Consider the following 18,151-nt stretch of genomic DNA (forward strand, 5'->3'; position numbering starts at 1 on the left):
GACGTAGAGTGAATATCTAGTCTATGCAACAACGTTCAGGTCGAAAACCAGCCTGGTTTTCTCTAGTCTGCTCTTCACGAGCTTTGGTTAGGCGTCCAAGTATTATTGAAGCTAGTATTTCAGACACTATATTAGTCAAACTGATCCCTCTGTGATTGTCACAAGAGGACTTTTGTCCTTTCTTACAGACTGGCATAATCAGTGACTGGGACCAGTCAGATGGAATTACGTCCAGTTCCCAGATTCTACCTAAGACCTCAGTCAATCTCGCTGCTAGTACTAGACCACCATCCTTAAAAATCTCAGGAGTAAACCTGTCAGGGCCGAGACAGAATCCCAATAACACTAGTTCCAAATATATCACTCGATGATTGTATACAGCCTCATCAACCGCTTTGCCATCATTGTTTAATATTCTACTCCTGATACACCTACTGAGTGGTTCGACTAGAAAGGAAAACTTTTGCGCAAACAACTATGTGGAAACCTGACTTGATATTCATCTCTGAGGCGTCGTGTGTTGATTATCAGACTGAAATATCTATGATGGAACACATGGAACATGCACGTCTATATTTGCAAAGACGAAGTTTCAAAACATAAAGTAATGAAGGCATCTCTGTGTTATATTTTTCTGCAAAAGGATAACTGGGGGATCTACGTAACAAGTGAAGTAACTTTTCAAAACCCAAAAAAACTGTTACACCCAAGACTTAGTTAATGGTGATCAACGGTGGCCTGCTTGGATATCTGGGCTACCTGTTCCTGACATCAGAATATTTCAAAAAGTTATCTGTTTTCTTGTTTGTTTTAACACATCATTACGCCTGTTAGTCTCATAACCTATTCAGGTATGTTTGTGAAGCTCACGACATTTCGCTTTACAAGTTACAAAAGAACCCAATCAGAGACATCATGGTTGCTGGTAATATGCACCGAAAAGAATATACATTATTCAGATGTTAATTTTAGGACTGATAACAACTGGCGACACTCAATGTTTGTCGCAAGGATCGATCAGGAAATGAGAGGAAGCTTGTTGAAGTATTTTGTGCTGGGAATCCTATATTGTACCAAAAATATAATGTTGAATAAAGCCACTAATACTAAATAATAATAATAATGACGAATAAACTACTATAATGATCTAAATGATCAATTAGCTTACTTAGCCTACGTATCGTGGCTAGACAACAATCATATAGACTAGTCCTAAAGAAAAAATTTGTATTTTCAGTCAAGAACGAATCTTATAAACCTTTTACATATAGCTGGAAATATTAGGTCTGCGTTGTGTCAATTTTGCACTAAAATATGTTGCCTATGTGCTTCAAGTTTACGGGAGAATCTCAGGTAGATGACAAGCTCGTGATACCTCAAAGGGATCGCTACTTGTGAGTAAATAAAAAAAAACAGGAAACCCCGATGAATATTGGTCAACATGGCTACGTCGGAAGATAAAGTCTACCTGCAAATCAAAGGAAATGGATTGTACGGAAAGTTAGCAAGTTCTACTGAGTTTGGTGATATGTCCTAGATAAGGGTTGTTAGAGCCCCCAAATGCCCTGGTACGGCCGAGAGTGGGGAGAGTCCGCTATTCCTCTCGAAATGCTCTCACATGGCCAGCGAATATATAGCCTCTGCCAGGGAAGTCCTACTCACTGCCTTCTCGTGGCACCGGTGTTGTTTACGAAATCGAGAGGACGAAAAGCGAATGTCCGGAGCTTTAACCGGGTTGGTGGACAAGGCGAGTTCACCTAGGGGAGTTGGAAAACCCTGATTCCAAACCAATGGTGCACATGGGCTCCAGTATCCTGATGGAACAAATGGCGTATGAATCAATCGTTGACCACCGGCTACCATGGGACTGCATCTCCTCACGATACTCCACTGCCTTGCGGATCAGATCTTTCGGTCAAAGGCTCCGGGTGTGGGCCCCTAAGAAAACCACCTGCTTCAGTTCGGGCACCTGGGCAGTATCACAGCCCTCAAGCAAATCGAATGAGATTTGTGTGGCGCATACGTATCTGATGCCCTTTTGTACCAATATTTATGTGTTTAAATAAATAAATAAATAAGGGTTGAAACCTGTCTGTTTTCGAGCCTTAAAGTCGTACTCATGTTAGATCCAAGGATTTTGGAAACTATCTTAGTTTGATTTCTAAACTGATGAACTGTAAACGATTTCAAGCTTAATTAAAGATAAAAACGATTACCAAACAAAAACTATCGAGAGAAATTGTCTAACTCCCATAATTTAACTAACTCGAGTTGGCTTACCTGAGAAACCTGGATAACTACTCTCAAACGTCACTAGATTTATTGCATAGGAACAAACTCTAGTTCAAACTGATTTCATTTTAATCCTAGGACCTAGATCCTAAACCCTGATATCTGTATCTTATCCAAGTTATCAGTGGGTAGCAAGCAGTCGAAGTTTTGTTGGACGTTATTCTTTTTCAGTACTTTGTTTGTTGCTTCTATCTGCTCGAAGAATAGGCCATTGACTAACCTATCTATCCAAAAGTAGTTGCTGAAGTGGTCATTACATACTCCTTAGTACGATTTAAACAACTGTTTAATCTAGACATTTGATTGACAGTCGATTAGTTTCACTAACCTTTACAATAAGGTTTACAACCAACGTGGTTAGTCTGTACCTCGTAATGAATCCCACAATACGCATCTTGGTTTGATCAACCATGACTGGAAAACAGATGACTGACAAGCTACTTTGAAGTTTCAAAAAGGGCAATGAGTAATTAACCTGAGGCAGAGTAATCCTAGAGCAAACTTTGAAACCTTTGATATGATGCACATTTGTCAAAGTAAAGAAGTTTACATCTTAGCAAGACCATAACACTACAAATTTAATTCCATAAGAATACATAACTTAAGACTACATGATGTATAGGTTGAGATTATTAAACAGACCTGTGTATTTTTAAAGGTTGCTACTAAAATTCGACTCGGTATTTCAAATAAAGACACAAGTTAGTATTCAAACCGAGGATTCTACATAACCTCCACTAAATACCATAGCGTTACGTGATACGCTAACGTACATAGTCTAAACGACATAATGACGTTAACGCCAACATAGCCGATCAGTATTTCAACTTAAGGATTTCAAACTTAAATCAAAGAGTTCAAAAAATATATTCGTTTGGATCACATCACAATCGTAATCAGATCACATCAAGAAGTACGCCCGTGAACATCCGTACACAGAATACAGATCCAGGAACAATGAAACAAAAACAGTAAAATATCTACAGTGCACTTTTTTCATCATGTTTCACTAGTGTTCCTTCTAGCCTGCTGTGTATAAATGGTACGAAGTATAAGGAAGTAAAATAAAAACAGCATGTCAGAACTTTATAAGACTAAGCATAGCGACATCAAAAAATAACCCACTCGGTTTCGATTCGCAACGACTTGATTCATTTAGTTCAGCAGATACTGTTTCTGTTACGTCAAATTGTCTAGTTGAGATTTCCAATATCGTTGGCAGTGCGTTATGATCAGTAGCTTCATCCGTAATATCAAGGACTTCATCTATTTTCTGCTGGGCACTTTTTAAGGCTGTGATTGCCAGTTTCGATATGTTGCCTGCTTTCTCCAATGAATTCCACCAACTCATTTCATAGCTAACTTGGTCAATAACCTTGAGGTAGAGAACAAATTTAAGAGGTGTTTCCGCCAACATTCAATCTAACATATTCACGTTCTTTGTTTACATAAATATTACACCTCCACAATATACACTCACCGCTCACGTGACACTATACTCTGTCAGAAATAGTACAAACTTCTTTTGCTACTTGTTACTAACATTGACTACGTACTTCTTCAGCGTTAGTTTCGAAAACATGCTGTTTTCTACGTAGAGGGTTTTGGGTGTACCATGAGAAGCCCATTGCGGTTATTCCATCTGCCGGAAAGACCGATCAGTTTTTTTCTACTTGTGTCACGTTCTGACATTTTCAAGTATTCACTTGTTAACTTTGGCTGTCTTTATATGAGTGCATGTACACTTCTTATCCTACTTGTCACGTGTCTGTAACCTATTGTTTTCCGACTATAGATATTGAGTTACGCATTGTCTAATGTATTTGGCTCACTCACCTTCATTTTTCATGGCTTCGTTTCTCTAAATGTCTGTCTGGATAAACAAGCGCTTAGAATAAAGTCTTCCAACCCGTATTTGGCTTCTTATCACTGCGGTCGCACGTGGGTTTAGCCTAGGTAATATACGAAGTTAAATAAGAGGTATATGTTCATGACATATTCATATGTTCATCCAGATCGGGGTCATATGGACTGGCCAAGAAATTCTTCATCTAGGATGTTCACCTTATGAGTTTCACTGGACATACCATAGCTAAAGGCACTCAGTCATGTGTCTGCACAGTTCATGAGTGGATGTGCCGCGCCACTTTTCCCTCGCAGTTGTTCGTATGAGTTCTGATCGACTTAGTGCTGCTGGGATGAAGTTATATAATGCGTTACTTAAGAGACAAATGGAAAAGATACGCGAATCATATAGAAAGTCTAAAATGTTAGGAATCGGGAAGAGTTTGAGCTTGCTGGATTAGAATGTAAAGTTGTTACTGCAGAACTGATTCTCCGCAGCGATTGCTTTGCTACGTCAAACTGTTGGTCGAAAATGAGTTCGCGTAAAGTTCAGAGCTTCTCTAAAACGCAGGGTCATATCCCTATGAAATTCATGAGGTATTTTTGATGGCGCCGGTAGAAGTCACAGAGAATCGCGCGGTGATTTCTGTAATTTTCCAATAGAATGGACGGTTCCAGCCTAGAGATATTGGTGATCCACTGTTACTAGACACGGCAGCCTGTTAAGCGAAAGCTTCTCCCATTAAGTCCACAACCATTTGAACTATTTGAATCCCATTGCCTAATAATATTAGTACTCTTTCCATAAGAGCAGTAGCTTTTTTAGGTGGGATGATATTAGCGGAGGTTTCCTGAAGATGAGTTGTGGAATGTGTACTTGAGACGATTTTCAGTAGTAGTCAGGGATCAGGTTACATAGAAATCTAAGCTGATATTCCTACAGAGCGTACATCAGCTTCGTTGAGGAAATCTAGTCATTAATGATAGTCAGAATTTTATAAAAGCTGTGTCCAGGTGCTATAAAAATCGAGAAACCATGGGATCTATGCACAATTACCATTGTTACCAATATTATGTGCTTGTTAATATTGAGATGGATAGGGCTTCTTGTTGTCAATTCATTTGTTTCATTTATCTTCTCAAAATTTGGAACGTTGATGATAACAGCCACGCTAGTATATGATTGATCTATCATAAAAAATGGGAGTTATCCAGCCAAAATTAGAAGAAAAGATTTGGAATTGTGACCCCAACAACTGAATTCAGTCAAACACCTCATACAACAGAAAAATGCCTCACTAATTTATTATATAGTCACTGGACAAAAATGAGTAATTATTGTTGATTGTTGTAAGGAAATTTGCCACTTCTTTTCAAGTATATTTCTAATACTTCAGTCTAGTGATCATAGTCAACAGTAGAAAGATAATAGCCGGTTAGATGTTTGAAATGAGTGTGTCCATACTTCCAAAGTCATGGATAGTCATAATCTTAGACAGAAATTGACGAGAGATGTTCAAAGGATCTCGTACTTTTCTCCAATCCTTAACGTTTCCTTCCTATAAAGAAATCTGAAAATCCGGACGACATAAGTCAAACCTCGAAGCATACTGCTCGATATTTTCAGGACGTCAAATTTAATAACGATCTTTTATCAACGTAATGCTGTAGCTACAGAATCAACTATGTCCAAGTGTAACTCACGTACACTGTTGTATGGATAGTGAACTAGAAAGGCTTGGCCAATGGATGTCAGGACATTGAGTGGATTGTTTTAAAAAGAACACAATATATTCACGAGCTAGTTATCGTATGGCTGGCTTCCGCAGGCCTCTTGTGTTGTTGGCCATTAATTTGTATAACTGAGATAATTCAATTTTACTTTTTCAATGATCCGTCGTCTTTTTATTTTAATTAATTTTGTGGTGTCATTTTGGGTTGTGTTCAGTAATCATATATAGGTTTGATCAGTCAGGACAAGAAGGACTTTGAGAAATATAATTATTCGTGAAATTGCATTATTTTTCCTCTATATTACACAGGCTTTGAGTTCAATGCTGTCAGATTAAGTGAACAGAATTTATTTCCGGATACAAGTACCTTTTCTGATTACTATTCCCTGATCAAGCTCTAGATATTTAATATACATGTACATTTATGGTCTACTACCTTATTAACACTTCTCTAATAATAGATCGAATCCCAAAATTGTAGATGTGTCATGACGTGACTACCTAATCTGTAAGAACGTATACGGAAATCACATTGTTGTCTGCACTGACTCATCCTATCGTAATATCACCAATATGTGATGGAGAACACATTTAGGCTCTAGATAGAACAATATATTTATTATGAATAAGAAAGATAATTTACACAAGGATGACCACCCATGCAAGGCTGAGCTATGCCAACTAATGAATTGAATCGATTTTTCCACGTTCTTCATTATTTACATTCTCTTTGTGTCTATTATTGAAAAGGATGTATTTTATAACTATACGTTCGGCTTGGAAGGTCTTATGGTTATGGTCCAATGCCACTACACACTCTCCAGAATGAGTGGACACAAAGTCCTTTTATAGATTCATTGAAGTTTCTTTACGACAAATTGGCAGTTAATCAACCTAATTCTTGAAGGTATATGTAGTTTACTAGCTGCAGAAGTCCAAGAGGAATAAGTCTCGAAGATGTCACATAAAGTTCAAATGGTTCAAATGGTTGAGGACGGGATAGAAAAAGCTTTCGCTTAACGGGCTTCCGTGTCTGGTAGCAGTGGATCACCAATACCTCCAGGTAAGAACCTAGGTATATGAACGATAATAGAGGAAAAAAAGAATTTGGTAAATCATAATAATATGTTATCCTTAGTCCTTAAGAATAAGTCAAGTTTCCTCTTAAAGGACTCCTGGGAGGTCGCTTGGACTAGCTCAGTCGGCAGCGAATTCCAGCACTTGACAACTCTAACGGAGAAGAAGTTGTGTCTGCAGTCTGTTCTGCTATGTAGGGTCTCCAATTTCTGGGTGTTACCTCTTAGGTTAGTGTTACGACTAAGCTTAAGAAGATGTTTAAGGGGATGACCAGAAGTATTAAGGATACTATAAGTCATAAGAAGATCACCTCTAAGACGCCTGTACTCTAACGGGTAAAGGTTAAGTGATTGGAGGCGCTCTTCATAAGGTTTGAATTTGAGACCCCGAACTGATTTCGTGGCTCGACGTTGTATACGTTACAGAGTGTCCTTATCCTTGTGGAGGGAGGGAGGAAATACTATGTTTCCGTACTCTAAATGGGGACGAATAAAACTGTTGAAGATTATATGGAAGGTTCTACCGTCAAGCTGGCCAAAAATGCGCTTCAATGTTACCAGTGCAAGGTTTGCTTGAGAGGCGTTTTTGTCACAGTTCGCATACGATTTCAGGTCGTAGGGTACCAACACTCCTAAATCTTTTTCGACTTGGGAAACTTCTAGAGGGGAGTTACCTAAGTTATAACTATAGTCTGCAACGTGTCTCAGATGGACTACTTTGCACTTTGAAGTGTTGAAGGTAAGTCCGTTGTCGTCTGCTCAACTTTGAAGTCGAGTCAGATCCTTCTGAAGAACTAGTATATCATTATGATTACGTATCTCTCTCCAAAGTTTCACATCATCAGCAAAAAGCAATAAGTCAGATGAAACTTGTTGAGGAAGATCGTTAATATAAATCAAGAAGAGAAGAGGTCCTAGTATTGAACCCTGGGGGACCCCACTAGGACATTCCATAACCTGAGAGAGAGTGAAGTTAACCCTGACCTTAAAGTGTCGGTTTTCTAAATATGAAGAGAGCCAATCAATCAAAGGGGGTTTTATACCCAATCGTCCAAGCTTCTTGATAAGACATGCATGGTTGACCCTATCAAGAACTTTTGAGAAATCCAGGCAGATGACGTCAACCTTCCCCTTGCGATCAAGGATGGTTGTCCATCGATCCACCGCAGTCAGCAGGTTGGTCATGCAAGAATGACCTTTTCTGAAACCATGCTGTTGAGGCGAGAAGAACTTTGAGGATGATAAGTGTTCTAGTATGCTGTCGAATACTAGGGATTCCATAATTTTGGAAGGTATGGAGAGAAGGGCCACTGGTCGGTAGCTTGAGGGTTCACTGCGTCGATCTCCTTTGAAAATTGGTGTGATGTGGGCCAGCTTCCATATTTCCGGTAGTTTGCCTCTGCTTAGCGAGTGTGCAAACATCACGCTAAGTGGTGTCGCCAGGATTGAAGCTGCTTCCCTCAAAACAGCGGGATGAACCATGTCCGGACCAGGAGAAGTGTCTTTTCCTAGGTGCTGCAGTTTACGGAGCACCAGGTCAGCACTCAGGTCCACTTCGGAAAGTCCTGTAGAGGTGCAGGTGAAGCTTTCGTCAGTATGATTGATGTGGGTCAGCTGGAATGTCCGGGAGTATTGTTCAGCCAAAAGGTTAGCGGCATTACTGTCGTTATTGGTCGGGCCATTAGGACCAAGCAGTTGGGAAACTCCAGTTTTGCCTTAGAATCAATTATTCGCCGGTGGTGGATAGTTGTACAAAAACCATTCAGATGCTTCACTAATTCAATCTATTAAAATTTTCCACTCACTGGTGTTTTTACAGTGGTAACAATAATTACAAGCATACGTTTTATAAAAGTCACAGGATATGTATAGGAACTTTATCTCCCGATAATTGTTGGATGATTATCTAGAATGAAATGAATCGTCTATTATGGAACGAAATCTTGGTCAGTAATTTTGTGTTCGAACTGTCGTTAGATGAACTAAGTGTAGGATCCTTACAACCAAGGTTATGGGTAGACTGGATTCAGTGATATATATAAGACGGCTATGTTCGCCAGCTACAGTAGCCGTTAAAGTGTGCCGGCTGGGTAGTTTCTACAAGTTTCTTGCATCGAACTGTTTGGAGATTCAGAGATTGAAGTGTTTTCTGATGTTTTTAGGAGACTCACCATGCATATTATGCTACCAGCACCAATCACGAATATCTGCCTCTCTCACTCCTCAGCCAGGTCTCTTTCGTGACGAGCTTCTTCAAGAATTTTGGGTCCGTCCACAATTACGATGAATAGTAAGAAGCCGAGCCAGAGTATGGAGGAGGTTTCTAACGTCATTTTGTGTCGTTTGAGGCTTACCTCTAATAAAACAGACCTCAGCTCTTTGGTTTTCGTTGACCCCCAGAATCCGATCGTCAGATGCAGTCAGTTAGTTATTTCGGAATAAGACGAGCACTACCTGTACCTGTGGAGAAGCTTAGACAAGAAGAGCTATCTAAACAGGAGTTGTCGAAAGTCCGTTGACTAATAACCTCTTGCATGCTTAGCGAAGTTTCTATTGTAGTACCATATTGCGCCTCGATAATGTGGACAAAATGATCTAAACTTCGCCGGTCATTTTGGCTCCCACATTTAAGAATAGTGTTCTTCAATTTGTCGTACGGTTCCGAAACATCGCTTCTGAGAAGCAGAACGAAAAGTGTATGTTATCGGGCCAGAACGACGTTAACTGGAATGAGGGAGGTGAAAGAGCTTTAATTCTAAATAACTTAGGAGTTTGTTCCATTATGATGAAAAAAGTATCCGGAAAAATAAAAACAACCTCATATGTGTAGAAATAAAGATTAAAAATGAAATATAATGTTCCAAAAAGGAACAGACCCACAGTTTTCGAATTAATATACCAGATCACGTTTAGCTTATCACTAAAGATGACACAAGTTTTCGGAGTTCGATGACGCCTTTACACGTAAAACCCTTATAATGTATGTCAAATCCGAAGTCAGAATTGAAGAGTTTCAGTTATATATTTGAAGGCTTATCGCTATTTCAGGAACCTTCATTCTAAGTTGTCTAACATTTGCAAAAGGTGTGTGGTACGGACTGTCCACTTGTGATCCGATGCAAGTGAGTGACCACGTGCCTTCGGTTGTATGTGACCGATGAATATAGTGAGATTAGAATCAATGTTAAGGACTATGATGATTTGAAGTATTTAAATTATAGTATAAACTAGTAATCCCAGAAACAATGCAATTTAATCAAGAAGTATTAGATGAACACGAACGAATGCATTGTATTTGCAATTCAAAATCAAGCAGTCATCAATACAAGGGAATCATTGGTTCATTGAAACATCACAGGACTTACGGAAATATTTATTTCAAGGATTTATTCACCCTCTCAAATGTCTATTAGTAATTGAATCCTGACGTCTCCATGATGAACTTCTTTTTACGAGGAGGAATAGAATTATTGAATGAGGCTTGATTCTGAGTGCTCAAGAAACTCCTGGGTTTCTCTTGAAAATATCTACTGGGGATTGGACTGTAGCTCATCAGACTTTGTAGATGTAATTCATGGAGTTCTAGTCAGGTATCATGATCCATGGAGTTGAGACATGCTGATCATCAGTCAAATATCACTGGTGACAGTGAATAGTTAGCATTTACTGGGACTTAATGGTTTAAGGAGTAAACACTTTCCTTTAAGCCTTAAAACTTTGGGTTTGATGCTTGGTGAAGTCATGGATGAACGCTGTACCAGTAACTATTGATATCTGAAGGTACACTAGATGGCGTACGTTCGTTAAGTACTAATTCGCTACCATCTTAGAGTGGAAAGTATGTCTGCGCGCTAAATTGTTTTGGTGAGCCTCAAACTTGTGATTGAGCTACCAAGGCTTGTGTTTGAACCTCTCTATCTATTTTTCACACATCACACTACATCATTTTCAATCGATGCTATCGGATAAACCAATAACTGACAAAGTTAGAATTATTAGTTGTGGCAAAAACAGCCATTTTGTCAGAGAAAAGAGTTAAAAAAGAAAACTTCAAGTTTCATCTGCCGCAGATCAACGCAGGGCAATGACTAGAAATACCTCTATCAAAAGTGTTATACCGCTGTTTAGAGTCAAGGAAAGGGCTTATGTTAGTTTTCATTAAGGTAATAGACATTGAAGCGGATACTTTGGGCATCGCACTCTTGTAAGCGGGTTATTTAGTTCGTCCAGTACTCTCGTCGGTTGGTGTAAACCCTATGTTTTCCATTGTTTTCAGACTAGGATTTGTTGTCAATTTACTTAAGATAGCTTTCTCGGATTTTGTGATCTTTAAAAAAGCTTGATGTTTTTTATCTTGTGCACGAAGTGTATAGTTTGCATTTATAACATGGCGCGGAGGCTATTATTATTTTTGAGTGACCTTTGAATGGTTCTTATGTGACATTAATTATATTCACTTACTTGCTGGGGTTAAGAATGAGGAATTGTGATAAGGATTTAGAGTTGGACGTTAGGTTTTTCACTATGAATAATGCTAGTTAGCAATATAGATGAATGAATTCCCCTCCAAGATTCAGGGCTTGCTATCTTAAATCCAGTTGGTTCGTCCCCAAGTTGTTATCTCTTATACTCAGCTTTGCAGGTTATTTGCGTACATTTCACGAAGTCATCCGGTGCGAAATGATTTTTTGATCACCGTTATTTTCTCAAAATTGCGGGTGCATAAGTTCTCAACTAATTTCTGTTAAAAAATGATTACAAAATGCGCACAGGCGTGCACTTAACCTTTTTTCGTTTACTGTGGTAATCAGTTCAGCACCTAAACGGCCACTAGTCATGCTAAAACTATGTACCCTCCCAAATCTCATTACTCCGTAATTACCTGATGACTAATTCGGTCACAGTATAGGACTTCGTACGTACGTACATCAGTTCGAGTTGCCATATCACATCAGCAAAGAGATGCAGCTGTCGACTTAGATCGCAGTGGTAAAAGTAGTAAGAGTATGAGCAGTAATTCTAAAGATCAGGGTTTGAAGATGTTATTCAAAAAGTATAATCCAGCGAAATAAATTTGAAAAGAGAAAATAAAGATGGGGACATTAAAAATTCAGATTAGAATTTGGCAAAACACAAAGATTGGATGCACCTACGGCATTGCAAAGAATTTTGAGCCGTGTTATTCAAGGTCTCTAACCATCGGTTGTTATCAATTCGCTGATCCCAACCGAGTAGTCTACACCTACCACCTTGGCTCGGTCCATTTGTCAGTGACTTTGTGGATTTGTGCCACGTTTTGGTCTTGCCCTACCCCAGCTTTCTTCCAACCTACTCCTTTTTATTTATTTAAACACATAAATATTGGTACAAGGATGCACCAGATACGTATGCGCCGCACAAATCTCATTTGATCTGTGTGAGAGCTGTAGTACTGCCCAGGTGCTCAAACTGAAGCAGATGGTTTTTTCTTCGGGGGCCATACCCGGAGCCTTTGACCTAAAAGTCTGATCCGCAAGGCAGTGGAGCATCGTAAGGAGATGCAGTCCCATGGTAGCCGGTGACCAACGGTTGATTCATACGCCATTTGTTCCCTCAGGATACTGAAGCCCATGTGCGACATTGGTTTATAATCAGGGTTTTCCAACTCCCCTAGGTTTTATTTTATTTTATTTTATTTAAACACATATATTGGTACAAAAGGGCACCAGATACATATGCGCCACACAAAATAATGAAAGTAGGAAGAGAAGGGATGAAAAGATAAGGCGGACTGAAATGTACAACCAGAAAACTCTTTCAGTTAAGAAAGTTAGAACCACTCTTTATGTAGAAAGTAAAAGAAGGTTGCAGCAGGATCGCCACTGGCTTCTATTCTGAGCCATATCTGATAACGTCTCTAGCCACTGTGTTGCACCATCTCTCGGACCCCAGCCAGGGAGTCGTGAAGGACCAAGAGAAGCCAGCCCTTTGCAGCTTTCTTTCATGCCACGACACCATGTCATACACTGACCTCCTCTCCGCTTTTTCCAACCAGTCCCAGAGTCGGCAAATAATGCACGACGTGGAAGTCTCTGGGACGACATTCATAAAACATGTCCAAGCCACCGAAGTCGGTGTTTCAAGATGGTGACACCGATTGAATTGTCGTCTCTGCGCCCGAACACACGATGCCAAACCTCTGCATTACTAACATGGTGTTGCCACTGTATGTCAGCAATCCTTCGGAGACAACGATGATCGAACACAGAGTCGTCTAACATCCTCAACTCGGAGAGGCCAGGTTTCACAAGCATAGAGCAAAACTGCTCTCACCGACGCGTTGTAGATCCGACCTTTTACAGCCAGACTAACATCACGAAGGCATCAAAGATGGCCCAGATTGGCATAAGCCGCTCTGGGTTTCACTATACATGAATTGATCTTATCATCCATGCCACCATCAGCACTTATGTAGCTACTTAGATACACGAACTTCTCAACTACTTCAATCTGCTCACCATCCAGGGTGAGTACAGGATGAGGATCCTGCCAGTCTTGTAGGAGTACTTTGCACTTGGAGGGTGCAAAGCACATTCCGTACCTGCGGACACTGATTGCCAACTGATTAAGTGCGGATTGCATGCCTTGGGAATTATCGCACAGTAAGACAATATCATCCGCATACTCGAGGTCGAGAAGTCGTTCTCCAGGCAACATATCCACACCGCCATTACTTACATCCATCAGAGCTGTTTCCAGGATGTCATCGATGGCAAAGTTGAAGAGGAATGGTGAGATCGGGCAACCCTGCCTAACCCCACTGCTCGAATGAAACAAGGGAGAAAGGTGGTTGTATGCCCTCACTCTGCCTGAGGTGTTCGTATACAGGGCCTTTAAGATGTTAATGAACTTCTCAGGCACACCCATCTTCAACAGGCAATCCCAGAGAACAGTCCTGTCCAACGAATCGAAGGCAGCCCTGATATCAAGAAACACTACGATAAGTATGACGGTGTTCTAACATTTGGCGGAGGGTGAAGATGTGATCAATGCATCCTCGACCAGAACGAAAACCAGCCTGCTCCTCGCGAGTCAATCGTTCTCGGGTTTTAAACAACCTACGAAGAATGACAGAAGCCAATAGTTTGGACGCAATCGGAAGTAGACTTATCCCCCGTTAGTTGTTACAGGAACAACGTGAACCCTTTTTAAAGATAGGGACGACTATTGACTCATTCCATGATGTTGAAACACTTTCTTGCTCCCAAACCTTGCAAACAACACTGTCAGTTCCTTAGCCAGAAAGTCACCACCATCTTTAAAAAGAGCCGGAGGTAAGTCATCTGGGCCAGGTGATTTGTAGCGCTTCAAGAGTTGGAGTTCCTTGCGGACTTCCGCCTCGTTTGGTGGATCAGTCGTCACCGGCCATGGGGGGCAGGACAAACTGGTTGATGCTGCCGGAGCAGCAGGCCAGTTGAACTGCCCTTCGAAAAATTCCGCCCATCGTCCAAGACGTCGAGAGATGTTAGTGATTGGCATCCCGTCATCCTCGTAGATTGTTTCACTCACACCAGACTTCTTGCTGCCAGTGGCTCGGATGAGTTGGAAGAGCTTCCTGCAGTTACCAGATGCAGCTGCTGCTTCCATCTCATTAGCACGCTCCGACCACCAGGCTTCTCGGTCCTTACTCAAGCTTTGCCCGATTTCATTACGTAACAGCCCTCGTTTGTGGTCAAACTCACGGTCACCCGGAGTAGACCGACGGGCTTCGATCAGTTGTAAGGAGCCAGAAGAAACCCAGTGCTTGTAAGCGGGACGTTTCACGAAGCCGCAAGCGGCTTTACTCGCCATTTTCATGGCGTCGTGAAGATGCAACCAATGCTCATCTATACTTTTCGGTGGGATGGTAGCTAGCCTAGAGGCTAGCTCCGCTCGATACTTACTTGCAACAGAAGTTGCAGCCAGTTTACTAACATCGGTCCGTTGGTGGTGGTCAATCCTTCGGCCACTGAAAAGTAAGGTGAGATTGGCGCAGACCAGGGCATGATCAGAGTCCAGATAGATACTCCAAAAGGAGCGGCAGTCTCGTACACAACTACTCCAGCGGTAGCTGATCGCGATGTGATCAATCTGAGTCCAAGCTTGAGATGCAGAGGGAGGACGCCAGATGGCACACCGGCGATGACTGTGCCGGAAGTTAGTGCTAGCCAGAAACAGGTTGTGGTCTGTGCACAGTTGCAGCAAACGGTCCCCGTTATCTGTCCTGCGACCAACAAGTCCCCATCGGCCACCTAAACGACTCTCTTCTGTGCCTAGACGCCCGACCTGAGCATTCAAGTCTCCGGCTAATACTACAATATCTGTCGAACGCGCTTTCTGGAGAAGAACTGTTAACTGGTGGTAAAACTCATCCTTAATTACATCCGGGCTGCAATCTGTCGGGGCATAGGCGGAGATGACGAAAAGATACCGTTTCTCACGCCGGTTTCTTCTCACTTTGATGGAACTTTCTAATCTAACAGCACATAACCGACTGTTAATGGGGATCCAATCGATTAATGCTGCCTCAGCCCTAGCGCTTAGTGCAACACCAACGCCTGCAAGACCAGACGAAGATGCCACAGAGTCCCCGGATAAACGCACGTGAAACAAGCTTTTCGAGGCGACAGATGGAGAGCGGATTTGTAGTACTTCACTAGAGTCTTGAATACGGGTCTCGGATAGACAGCAAACATCAACATTAAGACTTTCTAAAGACATAGCCAGCCCCATCTGTTGTCCGATCTGCATTAGTGTGCGAACGTTGAAGGAAGCCAGCTTGAACGGCGTACGTGGTTTCAGAAAGACTGCTTCAGTATTCGTAATCGGTGGAAGCATTCACTTTCAACCAGACAGTGACTGGAGATCGTCTAGATAGGACAGAGTTTCCACCATGGGCGAGCTACTGCATAAGTTGGAAAGGAAGGATACACAATTTGGGAATAAAGGGAGTGAAAAAGCGACGTAGTAAATAATAGTAATAATAATAATAATAGTAATAATGGAAATAATAATAGTGTAAATTGTCTTGCTTCTAGTGTGAGCGAGAATAGTATCGTCAATAGAATTCATCATTTCATTTATTTGTGTGTGGGCTGTGATACTGCCCGGGTGCCCAAACCGAAGCAGGTGGTTTCCTTAGGGGGCCACACCCCGAGCCTTTGACCTAAAGGTCTGATCCACAAGGCAGTGGAGCATCGTGAGGAGATGCAGTCCCATGGTAGCCGGTGACCAACAGCAGGTTCATTCGCCATTCGTTCCATCAGGATACTGGAGCCCATGTGCACCATTGGTTTGGAATCAGGGTTTTCCAACTCCCCTAGGTGGACCCTCCGTGTCTACCAACCCGGTTAAAGCGCCGGACATTCGCTTTTCGTCCTCTCACTTTCGTAAACAACAGTAGTGCCACGAGAAGGCAGTGAGTAGGACTTCCCTGGCAGAGGCCTTCTCCCACACTATGAGACATTGCACGTCGGTCATTCATTCAGCTACAACATAGGACCAGGCACATATATGCATCGGCCCAAGTTGCCATACCTCACTCATTAGCACAACACCGAACTCATAGAAGCAGTTAATTTAGTGGTGGTAATATATAAAAGAAAGGTTGTATATAAGGATAAAGCATAGGAAGAAAGACAGATATGTTCATGTACTTTAGGACCAACGAGTAATTAACGCCTAGATTAGAAATAGAGCACTAGGTAAAAAAATGGGAAGTCGATTGATAAATTAGTAAATCTTCAACTGAGGTGGCTGGGACATGTGATACCTTTGCCTAACCACCCTCTACCTCGACATGTCGTTTTTGGTATAGGATTATGCTGAAAGGAAGCTAGAGGCGGCCAAACCAAGATATGAGACCAATCCATGAAGTCAACGACAATTAGATTGAGCCATTTCAGCAGGTGTAGACTATCTGGTTAGGTCCGCGTGATAATGGATAACAAGGAAATCTAAAATTGATGCCCTTTCATAAACAAAAGGAGTGGTTTAAAATGGTAAACCCTGGATGTAGTGCATCCTGCTGTATCAATGCTTCTTAGTACTGGTAATCCAGTTTGATAAGTGCAGGACCAACGTTGTGGAACTTAAATATGTAAGATTAATAGTGTCATGTAATAGGCACAGCGGTCGTATCGTAGACTAAGCGTTCATTTTTCTAAGTTGAAAATGTAAACGTCTTTTCAGGTTCGCGCAAGTTATCTTTTAATTACGTCGTTAGTAGTAGAAAGTCAATGTCTAGGTATGTCCATAGGCGTTTTACTCACTGGCATCTAGCTTTTTGAAATCGACTACTTCGTCCATGATGCAACTGTAATGATCATATCTTCTCCGTCGTTCTGTCGTTTGGAAATTATTTTTCATGTTTCGCTACAACAGTCATCTGTCTCCCAGGCATTACTATACTCTGAGATTAAAAGTATATACAAAAAGTTTGCTAACATCTTAAAAACTAAAGTGAAGTTATACAATCACCATATCTACAAGGTTAAACTAATCATGTGTATTCAATGGGTCTTTTAAATGAAACATTTCACAATCTAAAGTAGCTATGTGGGCAATGATCCTGCTTCGGTCTTTAATAGAGAGCTTAATGTGTATACTCAATAAACGGTACTGATCTCGGTCATGTTCTTGCCTGAACTGTATTGTTTTACACACACTATTGTCGTTTATTTTGTCTTTGTCTTCTACTTTTCCACAATGTCGTTTTTCTGTTTCATGCTCTGATTCCATATTATAAAAAGCTTGTCATTTTGCATGATAAATGAATCCAATTCAATAGAGTTCCTAAAGTAAAGCGATAATGTAGTGATAAGTCTTAATTGCGCCAAATTATCAGTGGGGTTATACAAGGGCTGCTTATATTCATTATTCCTGTGTGACTTAGTTTCTTTTGGGATTCCGAAGAGAAAATATGCTGAAAAATTAAAACTATCGCACTGAAAGTATTTTCTGCCCCTTATACATGTTTTTTGCTGAAACTCGCTAATGTCATTTTGTAAATAAGCAGTCTACCAAGGGGTAGTGAATGTATCAAATATCATAGTCAAGGAATTATTTGCGTCATTACAATGTAAACAGTTGCACTGACAAGAAATAAGTCAATATGTTCTTCATAGCTTTAATATCTTTATTGGCACTTTCGAGGTCTTTTGTTTTAATTCTAAACTTTAGGGTTTC

At 40.9% G+C, this 18,151-nt stretch overlaps 1 protein-coding gene across 1 annotated transcript in view; it reads right to left on the reverse strand.

Annotated features, from left to right (window-relative positions):
- The window catches only part of Smp_137530 (TATA element modulatory factor), a gene marked incomplete at its 3' end in the record, with an annotated part of 40,599 nt that extends 36,926 nt beyond the window's left edge, over positions 1–3,673 (reverse strand). Inside the window, exon 1 of the mRNA XM_018790996.1 lies at positions 3,418–3,673. Coding sequence (XP_018645787.1) covers positions 3,418–3,643 — 226 coding nt within the window. The 5' untranslated portion in view covers positions 3,644–3,673. The remainder of the gene's footprint in view (positions 1–3,417) is intronic.
- Positions 3,674–18,151: the final 14,478 nt, after the last annotated feature.

This window comes from Schistosoma mansoni, assembly GCF_000237925.1.
Source record: "Schistosoma mansoni, WGS project CABG00000000 data, chromosome W unplaced supercontig 0115, strain Puerto Rico, whole genome shotgun sequence".
NCBI lineage: Eukaryota > Metazoa > Platyhelminthes > Trematoda > Strigeidida > Schistosomatidae > Schistosoma > Schistosoma mansoni.